Genomic DNA, 17,309 nt, shown 5'->3' with positions numbered 1-17,309 from the left:
AGAATCCTTTATCTACCCTCCATTACACACTGACTTGAGGAATCTCAAAACAGAGTTGGATGTGGACTACTGCAGAGGTGCAACTGCACTCCAGAGTCACCCAAACGACAGCTTCCAGCTTCAGGAAAGCTTCCACAGAAGGCAAATAGATCCGTCTCTAGATCAACAACCATCATTAGTTTAAAGAATAATACTTTTAGGAAGCAACCTGCATCCTAGTAAACAGCACACTGTGTATATATTGAGACAGTGATATATTTAGATTTATATGCAGCATGTAAACACTTTTAAGACTACTCACACGACCAAGCAACAGTGAAACTCTTCCTGAAACAAGGCACTTACTGTTCGTTTAAAACTGGGGCTGAGCTGCTTTGGATCTTTTAAAACCATCTGCTGGCATTGTCTTCCCTCCGATTTTAACTCCTCAAGTATTACTCGAAATCCTTTCAGGTATTCAATCCCTGCAAACAGCAGGGCATTTAAAAAGAAGACTAATAATTCAAATGCATACTGTGGTATTTTACATAATTTGAATAAATTTCATTTGTCTTTAACAATAAAACTTACCATTCATATGAAATATGTTTGTGTTTTAATACCTGTTGTTGTGTGTCAGTTCTTCCCGCATTTTCTGTCTTGCCTATTTAGAATTCAACCTTTGGCAAAGGCTGCAATTACTACATACTTGTGTAATGCTTAGAGCAGAGGGGCCCACATCGCAGCTGGGGCTTCCAAATTATCACTGCAATATAAGTTATCATTACCTTCATCACCCTCAGGAACACTTTATAGTAACGTCACATTTCCATTATTAGCAAGGAAATATAACATTTTGCTAGCAAATTATAGAAATATTCCTTTATAACACCTTCCTGTCATTTCTGAGATTACCAGGTAAAGTGATAGCGCTTGTTACAACTTCTTTACTTCTAATATAGTATGGGATAACAGAAAACTTGACTTAAACGGAATGGAATTTATTCCAGTGAGTGAATACTTCCAGTTACTTATAACTGATGCCAGAACTACACCCATTTTTTTCAAGTTATTCTAACACAAGTAACTCTCAGCACAGTGTCTTTACATTTCTTTGCAATTTTGTCATGGTGGAATTACTTCACTACATAACTAAACTGAGTCACAGCGATGAGAATGTCACAGGCCAATGCCAGTGTTACCCTGTGATACTTTTGTGGCTCAGGTATCGAAGTCACTGCGTAGTTCTTCTAGCCTAACTACCACTATCCATCTAATTACGTGTTTTCAACAGCACTACCTACGGCAGAATACATATTTATCAAAGACACAAGCACAGCCTTTGTAAGCTAACTGCACATAAATCAAAATGGATTAATCTGAGTTCGTGCTATGCTTGTCAGATTAAGAAAAAAAAATAGCAAATGTATGATTTTCCATGGGCCTCCTCTGTTGCACTAGTTATCATGGGTTTGTGGGGTTTTATAATCTTGTAGAAGATCAAGGCCATGAGTTGCGCAATACGTTCTTAATATTCCATGGAACAAAAGCACTATTTGTGCTTACATAAAGACCATGGAAGAGAAAGCGTCCAGTCTCCACGTTACCCGAGATGTTTCAACAGCAGTTCTGTCCTGACGCTTTCCAAAGGATTGATCGTTACAATACAGAACACCAAGCTTTATTTCCCATAGAGATTTGATTCATCCAGTCTACCGCTGAAGATTACCAAAGGCTTTCAGCTGTACAGTTTTGCAAAATTAAGTGCAATTTTCATATGCTCTTTTAAACCCCAGAAATTAATCATTATTTTTTATTTTTAAAAAATATGAAAGCATGATTTAATACTGGAAGGCCACAAAAAAATGACAATTTTTCTTATCTAAAATGTTTGATTTAATAAATGCAGGTCTAGGCTAAAAAAATTATGTCAAGTTTAATAAATACACATTTGCATCATTAGCTGTATCTCATCATTTAGGATGCAATCCTACCATATAAATGGGAACTTCCAGCTCTTACTAAATCATAAAAATACCTGATTTAAAACTTTTTGAGGGAGTATGAACCATGAAATATCAAGTTGAGACTCTGCTGTATGAGAAAAAGAACATGAAAAAAAAAAATTTCTTTTAATTTTGAAAACTGTATTGTGCTTAAGTCTAACTGTAATTATTTCATGATATGGAAAAACACCTTTGCAGTTAAAATTCTTTAATGAAGTATTAAAAACATTCAAGAAAGAAACTCCACTTCTTTCATTTGCTAAACACTGGTGACTAAAAAAATGTGTTTCTATTATGTGACTCTATTTAGGACCTTAATTAGTGTGAAGAAAAAGAAATTATGAGGTGTTGGTACAGAGAGAGTGCACTATAGTGCAGTGGTCTCCAAATTTTGTTGATCATGCACTCCTATCAACAGAAAAATTTTTAGCACAAACCCCCAGTATATTTATAAAATATACATATGTACCACTGTGTTAATATATTATGTACATTATACAATATACACAAATTAATTTATAAAAGCATGAGAGAAAAATTAAAAACTATTTAAAAAATAATTTTTATTTTATTAATGATACAAAACCTTTTTTGTTCCCACTTAATATTAATAATAATATTTTTGAGCGAGAGCTATGTGATTGAATATGCTTCGTTATTTTTTTAAATCTTGGTTTAACACTTTGTGATATAGCAATTCAAAGGTCTGGTTCCAAGTTCAGTTTATTTTGTTACTTGGTTTTAATGGCTGTCATAGCCGAAAAAACAACCTCACAGATACATGGATCCAAACGGAGGAAGTGCATCATCGGCTGCATTTACTAAATCACGATACTCATTTCACTTCCATCCTCTAATTATGCAAAGGTTTTTCTTGAAATTTGGCTAGTAAGTTTCTACCTTCCCTGATTTCAGTTGTTCTTGCAAACTAATCGGAATGTGTTGCATTTTTGTATTTTTAACAAAAGGGTTCAAAACCCACTGAAACTCTGCATTTGGAAGATTTTTAAACAGGCTAGGAAATTCTGTTTCCTGATTTTTTAAGTGTAAAGATATGCGAGTTTTTATAGGTGAGAAGCTGGCATTGTTTTCAGCAACAAAATCACATAACAAAGGAAACCTTTCCAAACATCCATTTCGAAAAGCCCTTTCCATAGCATGAGTTTCTTTCAAAAAGCAGTTACTTTCGCGCTCGTTAAAATGTCACCTTTACCTTGAAGAGACACATTAAGTGTGGTTTTGGTTTGTTTGGGTTTTTTTAAATAGCTGCTAGGTAGCATAGTACTGACAGCCACTTGTCTTCACAGAAAAGGTCAGCAAATTTGGAACACTTGTCTTTTTGTGCAAGAAGAATGCTAAACTCAAAGATTTGAGTTTGACAACTCTTAAGCACTGTGCCACAAGACAACCAGCGAACCTCTGTGTGGCACAAAAGATTTTCATGGTCACTCCCCGTCTCATTACAAAGTATTGTAAAGATTCTACTATTTAGATTCTACTATTTAAATGTCTTGTTTTTATAAAACTAACCACATTGATGACATCCTGTGCACTTCTGGCTCCAACTTCATTGCTGCAATAGTTTGCCTATGAATGATGCAATGACTGGATTTCACATGCGGTGCTATCTCTGTAACCTTACGCCAGAATCCTTTTTTTCATTCCAGTATTTCCCTGTATTATTTCAGCCAGTTTTACCGTGGCAGGAAGAACAAATGTTTCCCCAGCAGTATGTGGCTTTTTGTCTTTCACGATTGAGTAAGAAATCTCAAAAAAGATTTCACAAAAAGAGGCTCCTAAAGATTTATCATTAAGTTTAGTGAAATTTTGTACTTTATTGAGTATCACATTGCTTCAAACATCGCTGAAAAAATTGCAGAGGTTTGTCTTCATGTTCCACATGCTAAATTTCCAAATGTCTTGCTAATCGTGATGGCTTCACAGTATTAGCTAATATCTCAAGGCAAACTATACGCTTAGGGCAAGGTTCATCATTAACAATGGCAGGTGTAAATCTGTATTTCAAATAGTCTTGATAATTTTGGCCCACTTTTTATCAGAACTAGTTAGACAGTCATTGTTTTTACCTTCTAATGTGGCTGGCAAGGAGCCTGTACTAGGAGCAGGGGAACTGTCAGCTCTACTATTTTCTTGTTCGCATGTGCTTGCATTATTAGTATTACCTTCAATTATCTTAAGCCAGTTGTCCATTTCATCATAACGGTTAGTTCAGTTAAAACTAGATAATATAAACAGTAAATCCACTTAACCTGGCACACATACACTGCAACACGTCGCAATATGCTGAAAGCAGATGAAAGAGTGCGGATGCCGCTGTGAACCCCTCCATATTGTAGAACACCCGCTCTTTCTTCAGGATACCTCAAGTACCACACGTGAAACACGAACATCTGACACAGAGACCGAGTAAGGGTGCCAGTGTCAATCTATACATTAAATATTCGTAGGGCTTAGTTTTTCTTTTCAAGATTTAAAAAATATGTAAATAGAAGTTCTGAAATTTTCTTCACATGCCCCAATGGGCCATCTTGCGCACCCCCCACTTTGGAGAGGCGGCCTGGGACAGCCCGGCCACCACTGCTGCTCCAGTGGGCCACAAGGTACTTCCAGTGACATTTCAGTGATCGAGGAATATTGTTAGTGACCAGACCTGACAAGGTAACACATCAAAGGTTGTATAGCTATGATTAAATAATGTTTTCCACCTGTAAGCCAATCTGCATCCTACAGAATCTTTAAGTGTATTGACAATTAAACTCAATCAATGCCACTGAAATGCACCAATGCCTTGGGGCTGACAACGCAATCAGGGCTATTGCACAGTTCTGAAGAGCAGAAAAAATTCAACAAACTGGAATAGTAGAAAGCAGCATATGGCTGCAGAGAGCATTCTGGTTTTAAGGGTATTTCAAGTGAGCTAGTAAAAATAGCAGCTTTGCAAAGCTGTTAAGAATCTCCTTCTTCGTAAGCAGTTTGTTTCAATGATTCCAAGCCTAATTTAATTATTTTACTTAATAATGATCAGCAAGAAGTTATTACCAAAGACATGATGAATTAGTTCGTTTCCCTCAACTACTTACCGATGGCATTTGCTGTCCAAAGTATCGTCACTGCAACTTGTTCGTAACATGCATACTGACTGATAGTTATATTCTGCACGTCTCCAATCATGTGTTTTCCCACTGAATTCAGATAAGGCGTGCAGTCTAAAAATATGGAGAAATAAATGCTTTAAGAAAAACATTCTAGCTGACATTCTTGTGCCATACCAGAGCAAGTAAATCATAATCTGCCAACAGCACCTAATCTTAAAGATCTATTCAAGCAACCAGTTTCCAACGTGACCCGCACCTTTCCATGTAAATAAAGACTTAAGTTAATTTCCTAACATTTCTTCAAGACTGAGCAAAGTGAAAGTACATGTGCACTATTTATTCTATAAAACTAAGTACTGTATAGTAAATCTAGATGAAGCTTTTTTCTCAGGACACTGAAAAACACAAAAACTTTACAAATCGTTGAGCACAACCACTTTCACCAGTTGCAAAACCCTAGTTCACAGGACTCCAAAGGAAATTACCAGTTACCAGCGTAGCCTGTATCACAGTAAGAGTAAAAATGACACGTGTTGGGACTCCCAAGAGAGAACTTTTCCTCACTAATTGCTCAAAAGAATACGAGGACTGACATTAATTTTCAGCATGTACAGCGCTTAGAGCAAGAGAACGTTGGTCAATGATCAGGCACGTATGAGAACAATGAACAATGTGAAGCTTTAGAACTGGTGCTCAAGAAGTGCTTTCTAACCACAATACTGCTTGATCCTGACCACAAAGAGCCTACTGCGTAAATCCATCTCATCTCTGTCATCCATTCAGTAGCCACATCCCTGTAGACCATTTTCCTGCCGCTGGATCCAGCCAGAACTGGTTTTGTCTTGTTATCCTCACAAAATACAGTGTATTCCCTAAAGTTACAGCTCCGCAAACACGTGATTATAGAAAACCTCAGCTTTCATTAAGAAAATAAAATATAAGAAAAACGTTCTTGACTTTGTTGTTGAACTTGACCAAGTCTTTATGCATTCAAAACAAGAAAACAAATAACCCCAGCTTTTATTACTTTTAAAGCCTTACAATGTTTAGGCTCGTATTTTGTGGCAGGAAGAGAAGTAGCGGCCAGAGAATTCAATAGTTCTGGAGCACAGTATACATGAAGATGTGTATGCACAAACATTCTGCTTTTGAACTAGCGAAGCCAACAAAGTCCAGAAAAAGTTGACCAGTAGACTACGTATTACTGACTGATGATTAATTCTAAAAAACTGAGATAATCTATATGCTATGTATTTGTCTATACAGAGTTTGTAGAAACGAAACATGAAAAAAATCAAGTGTTATGATAAGCCAATGCAGGAAATTCAAATTTAATTCAGAGGTGTGATCTTAAAGACAAGGAAAGTAAAATTATTAACTGAAAAGCAGTTTTAGAAAACGGCTTTTTAGTATAACAATGGTAAGGGGTCTTTTATGTAACTGCCACGCAAATAAGAATAGAGCAGTTTGTCCAACATTGCCTTTTACAAAAGCTGGGCAGTTGGTACTTACTCCGCTGTTTGTAGAATTCGGTTGCTACGAGTGAACTCAATGACAGCATGAACTTCCTCTTAGGAGAACAGAGTATCTCTTTCAATGGAAAGTTTGAAGTAACAGTTTTTTGCTAGGTCTGGATCTAATTAATAGCAAGGCCAAGATTTTGGATCCTGGTTACTAAAATTTTACAGTCAAATGACAATTTGCCAAAATGGAATATAGCACATATGTCTGAAGTTTGACTGTGAGTCACTGATTTACATTTTTAAGGAACAACAGATTTAGGACGAAAACAGCAGGGAAAAATTGCTCTTTTCAGGAAACCACTTCTTTTACTTGAATACAAACGAAATACCAAAACATACAAACATTTGTTTTTCACCTGAATAAATAATCTAACCAGCTAATTTAACAACATAAAACACAGCTCGCTAGTGTTGCTGTGTGGCAAAATAAAAGCCTTTAAATCACAGCCAGCAAGCCAAATTCTCTTTTGTGCTGGCTTATTCATGATAACTATGTGTTTCCATATTATACAAACTCTTTAGCCTTGGTATCAGGGAACTCTTTTCCTAGTACTGCACAACTCAAATAACTCCTTTGTCCAGGAAGCACACAGTGCCAGCAGAATTTTGAATTAACACTTGTCATTGGTTAAACACAGTTTCTGGTGCCAGAATTAATGGAAAAAACATGACAGATACTGGGACTTAAACAGACTCCATTGTGTTAACTAAACGTGGGGATCTCTGTTCTGACTGATATTATTTCCTGTTTTTCTTTATGTAGATAAAAAAAATCATGTAGCGACCACCTACCTCTTGTACAATCTAACATACTTAAATTTTACTCATTTTAAATACTAACATCAAATTAGATTTAACAAAATTCAGTGAAGGATTGCAAATTCAGATATTACCATAAAAATAGAGGAACAAAAGGATGATTGGAATGAAACAAAAGCACTATTGTTAGGTTTCCCAATACATGCTCTCAAGGATGAAATTTTACCCACATTCAGCATCTGAGGTAATTTCTTTGGGTAGGCAAAAAACCCAACCGGTGACTTGCACTGGCATTAATACAAAAGTTACTGCTGTAAATTAGGACCTTCTCTTGACTGTGCATTGAGTTTATATGCATGATGGCCACTAACTGCCCAAATAAGGATAAATTCCCAGTGTAGTCAATAGTCATACTTTACTGACTAGACAACACAGATGACAAAAACCTTTAAAAAATGAAAACAATAAGATACAGCCACTTAGCAGACGTTTGAAGAGGTCTGAAGTATTATTGCTGCAACCTGCTTATTACTGTTATTATGCTAGAGATTACTTTCTTCTTAGTTTAGCTGCAAAACAGACCACATCTGCTACACTACTAAAACCATCTGTCTTCACTGAAAATGAAGACAGCAGTTTTCCATTAACCTGGTCTTTTAACACTGTAGCTAATGAAAAGTTCCAACTATTTCAACTAGATGAAGACATGCTATTCATCTTCAATATTCATATGCAATATTAATCTGGGCAAAGATGCATTTTTAATATATTCCCTGCATACAAACTACACATTTTCTACCTTGAGACACACTTCACACTATTTTCCCCCAAAATTACAAATCAGGAGAAAAGATGTATAAAGCTTGAAATAATCCTTTCCTATGACTTTGTGGGTAGTGAACCTTTCAATGATGACATTCTTTCACAGAATAAAATCATTCTCTATAATTTTCCAGCCAAATACTGGGCAGATGATGTAGGGCAATCTGAAAGTGAAACTACTACAAATTATTAGATTGTTTTATTATCAGTGAAACACAGGAAGGAGAAGATCCAGCAGAAACAAATCTAGGTTTTAAAATTATGTCAATACCAAAGAGCTCATGCTATTCTTAGAGCCATTTTTAAGAGACATGTTGCTACATATTGACAGCCGTGATGGAGTCCTTGATTTTTGTGAATATAGTGCAAATTTTCAACTTACTATCGTATTTAAAGGTGATATTGAGTAGTCCATTGTTCTTGGCGACTGATGACAGCCCCTGTAAAGAAATATCAAGAAAATAATTTTAATAAAGCAAGCTACTTTGAACTTATGTAGATTTTTATTATGTAAATACTTTGTTGGAGGATGACAGAACTCATAATTTTTTTCCTTCTGTTTGGGCATACCATCCATCAATCTGAACACAAGCAATGACAGAACAGATTGCATCCACCTGCATGCACTCACCTGTCATAAACTTTCCAAATGTAATACTCGAAAGAAGTGAAAACAAAGAGAAATGAAAGTCTGAATATAATATTTGCATGAAGACATGAAATTGTGACTTTAGTATGACTTGCCCAGTAGATGTGAATCATAGAAGCTTATTTCTGAAAGAAAGTTATGTCATGTTCTCAACTTCCACCATCTAGGTTAATCATGCCCGTACAAAACCCACACCTTTAATCAGGTTTAATGACAAATCAAATCGGGTTCTCCAGGGCAAAACACAATGCAAGAGAAGAGAAGAAAGAATGCCAGCCTGAAAAAGCTGATCTCCATTCCACAGTCATGAAAAAGAGTATCAGAAGTTCAAACAGAGAGAAGAAGGAATGTCACTGCTAAGCACTGTGGTCATACCACGTTAGTTCTGTTTTCTTCGTGAAGGCCATTTTCAGGAAAGAAATTAAAGGTAGGAGCAAAACAGTAGAAGAACTGATTAAAGAGCACTGATCACCTCCCAGACAGTCCTCTTCTCGCCAACTACCTCAGAACAGGTGCCTGAAGGACTCTATTATCTATTTGTCAATTGGGCAAACTAACCCACCAAACTTTCAGCACGCTCAGAATTCATCTATAATCAAGTCATCTTTTTTTCATAAGTCTAACATTATTCAATGCTCACAAGAACTACACAGAACTCAAAGCTTAACATAAACTGAGCTATGATAAGCCAGGACACAAAACCTCTGGCCTGGTTCATCAGAGTGCCTGAATTGCATATGGGAGAAACGTACTAGAGAGTATCAATGTCCAGTGTCTAGATACGTGCCCACATCTATCCTTCACTCAGTTATTTTATACAGATATATTTGTATGTAATTTATGTTTCTGTGCCTGATATTCTTGTGGAATTTATATTTCCATGTGCTTTGACTCACGTTGAAGTTGTTTACGCACTGGATTACTTTTCTATTGTATTTATTTATGTGAGAGGCGCCCATATAGAGGCCCCAATCATTTTAACATGTATCGTAAACATTTTAAAGAAATTTTTGCTGAGAAGAACTTAATTAGACAAAAACACAGATGAAGAACTTAAACTTCAATCTTCCCATTGATCTATTGGCTAAAATCAGCAAATAGTTAAAGGAGAACAAATGAAACAGTAGATTTCCAACTGGAATAATTCAGATAATTATATCCCATAACTTTCCCAGTAGAAGTGCATATTGTAGAACTCCATTATGCTACATCAGCCACCCTTTTCTATTATCAAATACTATTAAAGCAGATACTGCCATCCTTGCTGAGTGTCACGGAAACCGAGGACCCGCGGGAGAACTATTCCGCTGCTCTCCCAGGGAGCAATCCAGACACATACGCAGGGTGATGAGCGCTGTCTCGTCTACACTTACAGAAGAGAACTTTGGACTTCAGAGATGCAATACCGTACCCTTCAGAAAGCCCTGACATTGGTTTTGAAGCACAAAATGTAGCATCACCCTCACCCTTACTAGACACAAAGTTGAAAACTGGAACACGGATTCTTATGGAGTAATTTAATTCCGTGAAAGGCAAATAACATCGTATTTACCATTATCTTTAAAAAAATACCACCCATTTACATGGAATTGTATCTGGGTTTACTCCTACAATGTAAAGACCAGAAGTTAATAGCATAAAAGGACTCCAACAGTAATTAGATGTCAGGATCACGCGTGAACATTCACTGTGTGTCAGTTAATAGTCAGACACAGATATTTAGAAAGAAAAACAAGGTACGAGTTAAGTTACCTTTAAAAAAAAAAAAAAAGTAAAACACTACATAAAGGATGAAAGCAAATCAGATCTTGATAGTATTGTTAGAAGTTAAATTTGTAATCTCACTTTCTTCTTAGGTGGCTTTTCATTTGTTTAACTTTGATTTAGTTTGGCATTAAACAAGTTGTTATACAAGAAGGTTTCCTGAAACAGGAAGGCGTCAATTCTTTTTCAGTCTTAACTTTTCTATTAATACCTGTTCTATTCTGACTCATTTTCTGTTTCTCCTGAACTACATAAAATGTCATTTAACTTACTACTACAGCAAAACAAAGACATGTGTTTGATTAAAAAATTACAAAAAAGAAACTAGTGACTTTTCATATTTATAAATAAAGGCAGATAAACCATCAAATTAATTAATTGTTACCTGTCTTCCTTTTGTGTCCTAGGGCTGAAGTTTTGAGAGAGAGACATAAATTTCACCAAACCCCACAGGAAATTAGCACAAGTATTTTAATTCATTAGATAGGATCTTTTATATCCTGTATTTTTACAAAAATACAATATAGCAACGCTTTTCACAGCACCTTTAATTGCATTTCTGCGGGAATTATGGTGACATCACAAAATATTTAACAGTAGAAGTATAAATCAATATACCACAATCATTAATAAAGTAGATGCAAAAAGTAAATATAACATAAACCAAACTCTGCTGAACTTAAGCAGCACGTGAGACTTACTGGTTGTAAAAATTTGCTCCCAAGTGTATAAAAGGTGCAAAAAGGCTGCAGTAATTTGAGAGAGAATTAGGGTCACCTTAAAAGTGTTGAACTAGATAATTGTCATATTAGTTATAAGTTAAAACATGTAAACTAGTCAGACAATTTCCTCGTGCTAAACTTTGGTGTTAATCCTCCAAGTACCTACTGCTCCGAGTTTAAAAATATATTATTCCAGGAAGCATTCCCTTGTCTTTAAGCCATAAAGTAATTGTGCTATTTAAATGGCTTCTAGCTAAGACAACTTGTTTAGAGCATCTTACTTTAAAACTATAAATACTAATGTTATGGCCTTAGGGCTCTACATTCTTAGTTAATTAACCACTAACATTTGTTGAATTTACATGCAGCTTTTAATTTATTCTGAACTTTACTAGAAAGCAAGTCTCCATTGCCTGGAGCTTTGTCTACAAAATCCCTTTGGTCCACATACTTCTAGGCACACTGACTGAGAAGGAATACATAGGAAAGAAAACAGCCAAAACATCTTTTATGAAGAACTATAGACCACTGATCTTTAAACAGATAATCAAAGTTGAAATGCACACAGATTAAATTACAAATAATCTTGTTTGTCAGAAAGCAGGGGGTGGGGTGGGGTGTTACCCACAACACCATTAAATCTCACATTATGTGAGCTCAAAGCACAGAACTCCACAGAAAACATGGTAAGCGAAGATCCAAATCCTGCATCTATACTGGGCAAGCAAGCCAGAAAGAATTTCCCTCACATATCACATACCTCAAATCACAGAGATCAGTGTTGGATCTGTTCCTCAATCCACATGAACAGCTTGAATAGTTGTGGTTGAGATCCTAAGATATCTTAAATCAGCACAGTTCCGAATAACACTAATGCACATCATCTCCTGAAGAATGAATAACTCATTTGGATGTTGAAGGCACATGCAGGCATTTAATTTTATTTAAATAACCATCTTTCAACATGACAGAGCACAAGTGTTAATAAGAGGCAAAGACTATTACATGAAGTTAACCTGTATTTTTGTTTGTTTATATTTTTCTAATACCTACCCTTCATTTATTGTAACAATGTATTAATGAAATGCACTTACGCCAACTCTTTCTACCCATTACTAGGCCAGAGAGGAACAAAGTTAGGATTACATTTCCAGAAATAAAGCTTAAATGAAATTTCTAACCACAGGAACTAATTGTGCCTCCAAGAAAAGTTAAATTTAACTAATGTCTTCCATCAGAGGCATAAATTAAATACAATGGAAAGAAATTTTAAAATCTGCTTAATTTTTATTGTTGAGCTTTTCCCTCTTCCTTTTAATCTAGAACATACAGTACGTTTCATATTAGAAAGTAACATTATTTTTTTATATTTGACAATTCCTGCCAGAGATGGCACTGCTGATTTCAGAATTGTCCTATGAATAACCATTTTTACAAATAACATCAAAATATACTCCAACATTCAACTTTTGTTGAGCAAACACCCTATCATTCAATAAAGGCAATTTATGGGTGTGACTAGGCACTGGCAGGCAGCCCCCTGAACATCAATACGAGGAAACAGAGAGATGCTAGCACTAATTACAGAGATCTGGTGAAGGAGGTAGGAAATCACTACCCCTCAAGCATAGCCTTGTGCACCAGACCAAAACAGTAATCAGGATTCATCTTTCGTATGTTGTTAATCAATGCACACATGGTCCTAATTTCATGCTCCCATGAGGCAAACTGAAGGGACAATTGTTTTTGAACTCTAACATCAAGATGAATAATCAATGTTTATCATACTCATTGCTCAGTAAACTAAAAGCTTTCTATCTGACATCTGCTCTTTTCATTTTAAAGCTTTCTTGATGCTTTCAACCAAGTTAAAATAGTTTCTCTTTCTACAGTCAACAGGAAAAAGATGAATTATCTGTACTATTTATACGCCTGCATTTTAGATTGCTTCCAACAGAATATAACAAAATACCTAATCCATGCTAATGTTTGCTATTTAACTTGTGTGTACGCCATTGACTGCAGAATTAATTTTAAACGCTGGGTGGATGCGTTTGTACTGTTATTACTATATCCTTGGTGTAACCGACAATTCCAACAATAAATTGTGTTCAGATTTGGATATATATATATATATATATATATGTACGTTCCTGCATTGCATGCACAAATTATGGGACTAACATTTTAAAAAAACATCTCAGTGACACTGGAGAAGTAAGTTTTCATAAAAGGGAATTCAAGGAGCAATAGCCTTCTCGGTGCCTATTTCATATTTGAAACAGGGGCCTAGATTCTTCAAAACTTTTTTTTTTTTTTAACTTCTTTTAGTAAGTTGGCATCTTTTGTGTTTCTTCTTGTGAAGCAACATGATGGTTTATAAGAAATGACCAGATTTTGGTTGGTTCTTTGTTGTTGGTTATTTACTGTTTCACTGCTTCACTTTTAGAGCCACTGCACACAAGTTCAGCCACGGAGGAGCTGAATGTGTCTTCATAGCATTGCACGTTGAGTTTGGCCTGAGCTATGAAAGGTAAAGCATCGTTTTTACTCCATTATAAACTGGGGGGGGGAGAAAACCATTATTTTTGAGCATGAAGGAACTTCATGATCCATCCAACACCTGATTATTCTCTTGTTATACAAGCTGGTTACCTGGGTCTTCCCGAACACGTCCTTGTCAAGAACAGCCTGTCATGTTCAAGGATCCCAATTTTTCTTCCATGTTACTTGTGAAAATTCAGTGGTTGATCTCCAGGTGTTAGCACATTACTTTTACACAACCGTCCCTTTCAGACAGAGTATTAGGTTGTCTGGTAGATCAATTAGGCCCTTCCTCTGAACTGGAAGAACCCTTGTTTCACGCGGACATACTTAATGCTTTGACTTTCTCCGCGCAGCTCAGCCTTCCAGGCAGTGGATGCCTGGTGACCTGAGGCAGGCACGATACAGCTCCCTTTGTTTAAAACTGTCAGGCATGTGCATGTTTAGCATATTCCTTCTCCGTCTCCCAGAATACGGCTTTTTACCCCAATTTAAGCCCTGTGACTTGGAAAAACATTATGAAGCACCCATAACAGCGTTTTTTAAAAAATGTGCTAACTAACTTAACCGACAGTCAAAACCCTCTAAGAAGTAAAAAGTTCAAAACCAGGACTGCATAGATGGCCCAGACACCGTGAGTCATAATCCAGGTATAAACAAACAAACAAACAAAAAGCTACTTTACTTAAGAATCTGGGAGATGAAACTTTCTTTTCAGAGTAACACGTAATACTTATTTTCCTAAACCAAACATAAGGAACTCGTATTCCATTTGTGTAAGAATTGTCCTGACCTTTTGTGATCGTTAAATATCTCATTTTTCACAAAATGATGACATTATCCATGGGTTTATGGTTGACTTCCCACATAGGTAATTACATATTGTCTGAACAAATTCTTCTGCCATTTCAACTAGATACGGTTTTCTCAAGTTCTTCCTATCATGAAAGGATATTGAATCGAACAGCTGCTGACCCAAATCCTGGCAGAGAATGAGGTGGTCCCTAAACGTACGCATGTGTACTCGTATGCCAGCTAGCTTCATGGGGGTCTTTGAGGATTTTGGGGGTGAAACACGCTGACTGAAGATCACAAACTGCAGTGTATCCTATCTAAAAAAACCAAACCAAAACAAAACAAAAAAACCCCAGTAGAAATGCCTTTTCATTATGCCTTGTTCCAGGCTATTTTGGTTTCTATTTAAAAAGGGAAGGTTACCTTACACATTAGTCAGTCTGACAGAGAAGGAAGAAATCATTGTAAGGAAGAAATACTACAAAACGTGTTTACAGCATGACTCTTCAGTATGCAACACGGCTCCACGCAGCTGTTCACCGAACGTGTGTCAACTGGTTTACTTTAAGGAACAGACAGTTCTTAAAGCCACAATTTTACAACAATAGAAGCAAGTTTAATCTACACTGTTTGCCGCCTACCGTGAAAATCTTAAATCTCTGAGTCAAACCCAGGAATTCAATGCAGCAAAGCACGGCAGAAAAAGGGTACCAGCTCTTATTTCTCTCGTGCAATTTGCAAGTCTGCCTAAGAAGTTTTCTATGGCTTGCCCTGTCACAATTTTTTCCAACTTTGTGTGAATAATGTTTGGTAAATTAAAAGCCTTCTAAAAAAACAAACAAAAAGCCCCCCCCAGATCAACAGAATAAGCATTTTCAAACAATGCACATTTCCCACAAACACAACTGAAATGTGCTAGTCTAAGGATACTTGGACAAAAGCCAGAAGTCTGTAGTTAAACCAGTGTTCTCTTAAGGGTGGGACACGGCCCCTGGCAGGAGCATTGGGAGAAAAGAGGAGGCGTTGGGAAGGGGAGGGGGAGAACAAGCGATGCCAAGACAGGTGCACGAATGGCGACGGTGGCGGGGAAGGCAGGGGCTGCAAATGGCAAAGTTGTTCCTAGAGCACCGACAACAAATTAGTTAAACACTGACTTGTGCTAGAAACAACAAATATATAGAATAACTTACATCTGAAATAACGGAGGAGGAGAAAGTAATGAAGCCTGTTAATGCATGCTTACTGCTTAACATAACACAGCATACTACAAAGTGAACAAGCTAACTAATTATTCCGCTCAAATTAAATAACATATTTCTTCTTATGATGGGAAGTCATCCATAACCTCAAAAAGCCTATAGGGTCCCTCGCACTTAGAGGAACATTGCATAAGCTTATGCCCAAGCAGTTCTAAACTAACATATCTAGGAAACAATTAAACAATGTATTTTCATTCATTTAATTGACTGTCCACTTAATGTGCAAACATGCAGAGCCATAAGCTGAGAGGCACAGTCTTTCCCTGCCAAAGATGTTCAAGGAGAGTTAGAAGACAATCAATAAAAGGTTTAAAGAGGTGACTGACGCATGAGAGAACAATGTATATATATTATTTATATTAATATTTATGTAATATATATGGATATGTTAATCCAATCATTTTGCTTACCACATTAAGAAATGATGTAGCTTTCAGAGGAGAGAACATCAGGGAAAAAGGAAAGCAAAGAGCAGCAATACTTCAGAGCTACAACTTGTATCTTTCAAGATTTTATGCACATAAAGGTTTGCTGCTTCTCCTAAATCAGTAAGTACTTCCAAGCCAGCCAGATCTAAAAAGAAATTTTTTTCCTTTAAAGCTGAGCATATGCAATGGCACCTGGAGAACAACTAAAGGAACTTATTTCCAAAATCATAAATGGTTCACCAATAACGTTCTGCTGCCAGATTCCTACCTTTCAAATTGGAAACTCTAGCACGAGCTCTTTGTTTGATCCCAGGTTTCATCCAAAGAAACAGAAAATCTGTAAAAGTAACTAGGACTGACTTTGTCGGTTCAGTTTTAAGCTTCAGCCAGAACACAATTCACAGTTATGACTATTTCAGGGTGGGTTTTTTTTGCTCTTTGCTTCTCAATCTAATGCCAAAGTGCACACAAAAAAACCCTAGCAATTCTGAGTGAAACTGTCATCAAATGTGGATTAACTGCTTTATTCATAACTGTTCTACCTGAAAAATTCTAATCTGAAATTTACTGCATTGTTGGAGATTTTCATTGCAAACCAACTTAGAGCAAGCAGACTGGAGATACTCCATTTGCAGTACAGGGTGTGTTTATCTGATTTGTAACTTTTGAAAATGATACGAACAGCTGCTTGCAAGGAAATCTTTAAAGCAGAACATCACATAAAGGCTGGAATGTGAAAAATTTGACATAGCACATCTATTTTGTTTTGTGTGTATTCACGCAATGTCTTCCCCCCAGTCCTAATCCTTCTCCTGTATTATTTGAGAGAAAGTCACTGAAATTCTTTAAGAGCTTTGCAGTCAGAAAACGCAACTTTCCAACTTTGTGTGAATGTTTGGTAAATTAAAAGCCTTCTAAAAAAACAAACAAAAAGCCCCCCCCA

At 36.4% G+C, this 17,309-nt stretch overlaps 1 protein-coding gene across 3 annotated transcripts in view; it reads right to left on the bottom strand.

The window, feature by feature from the left end:
- The window catches only part of IL17RD (interleukin 17 receptor D), a 51,736-nt gene that overhangs the window by 13,446 nt on the left and 20,981 nt on the right, over nt 1-17,309 (bottom strand). For all 3 annotated transcript variants that reach the window (XM_075513899.1, XM_075513898.1, XM_075513900.1), the window contains exons 2-4: nt 8,588-8,645; nt 5,087-5,212; nt 346-464 (exon numbers count right to left, since the gene is read on the bottom strand). In XM_075513899.1, coding sequence (XP_075370014.1) covers nt 346-464; nt 5,087-5,177 — 210 coding nt within the window. In that variant the 5' untranslated portion in view covers nt 5,178-5,212; nt 8,588-8,645. The remainder of the gene's footprint in view (nt 1-345; nt 465-5,086; nt 5,213-8,587; nt 8,646-17,309) is intronic.

This window comes from Mycteria americana, chromosome 11 (assembly GCF_035582795.1).
Source record: "Mycteria americana isolate JAX WOST 10 ecotype Jacksonville Zoo and Gardens chromosome 11, USCA_MyAme_1.0, whole genome shotgun sequence".
NCBI lineage: Eukaryota > Metazoa > Chordata > Aves > Ciconiiformes > Ciconiidae > Mycteria > Mycteria americana.
This window is presented reverse-complemented; position numbering and strand designations above follow the sequence as displayed.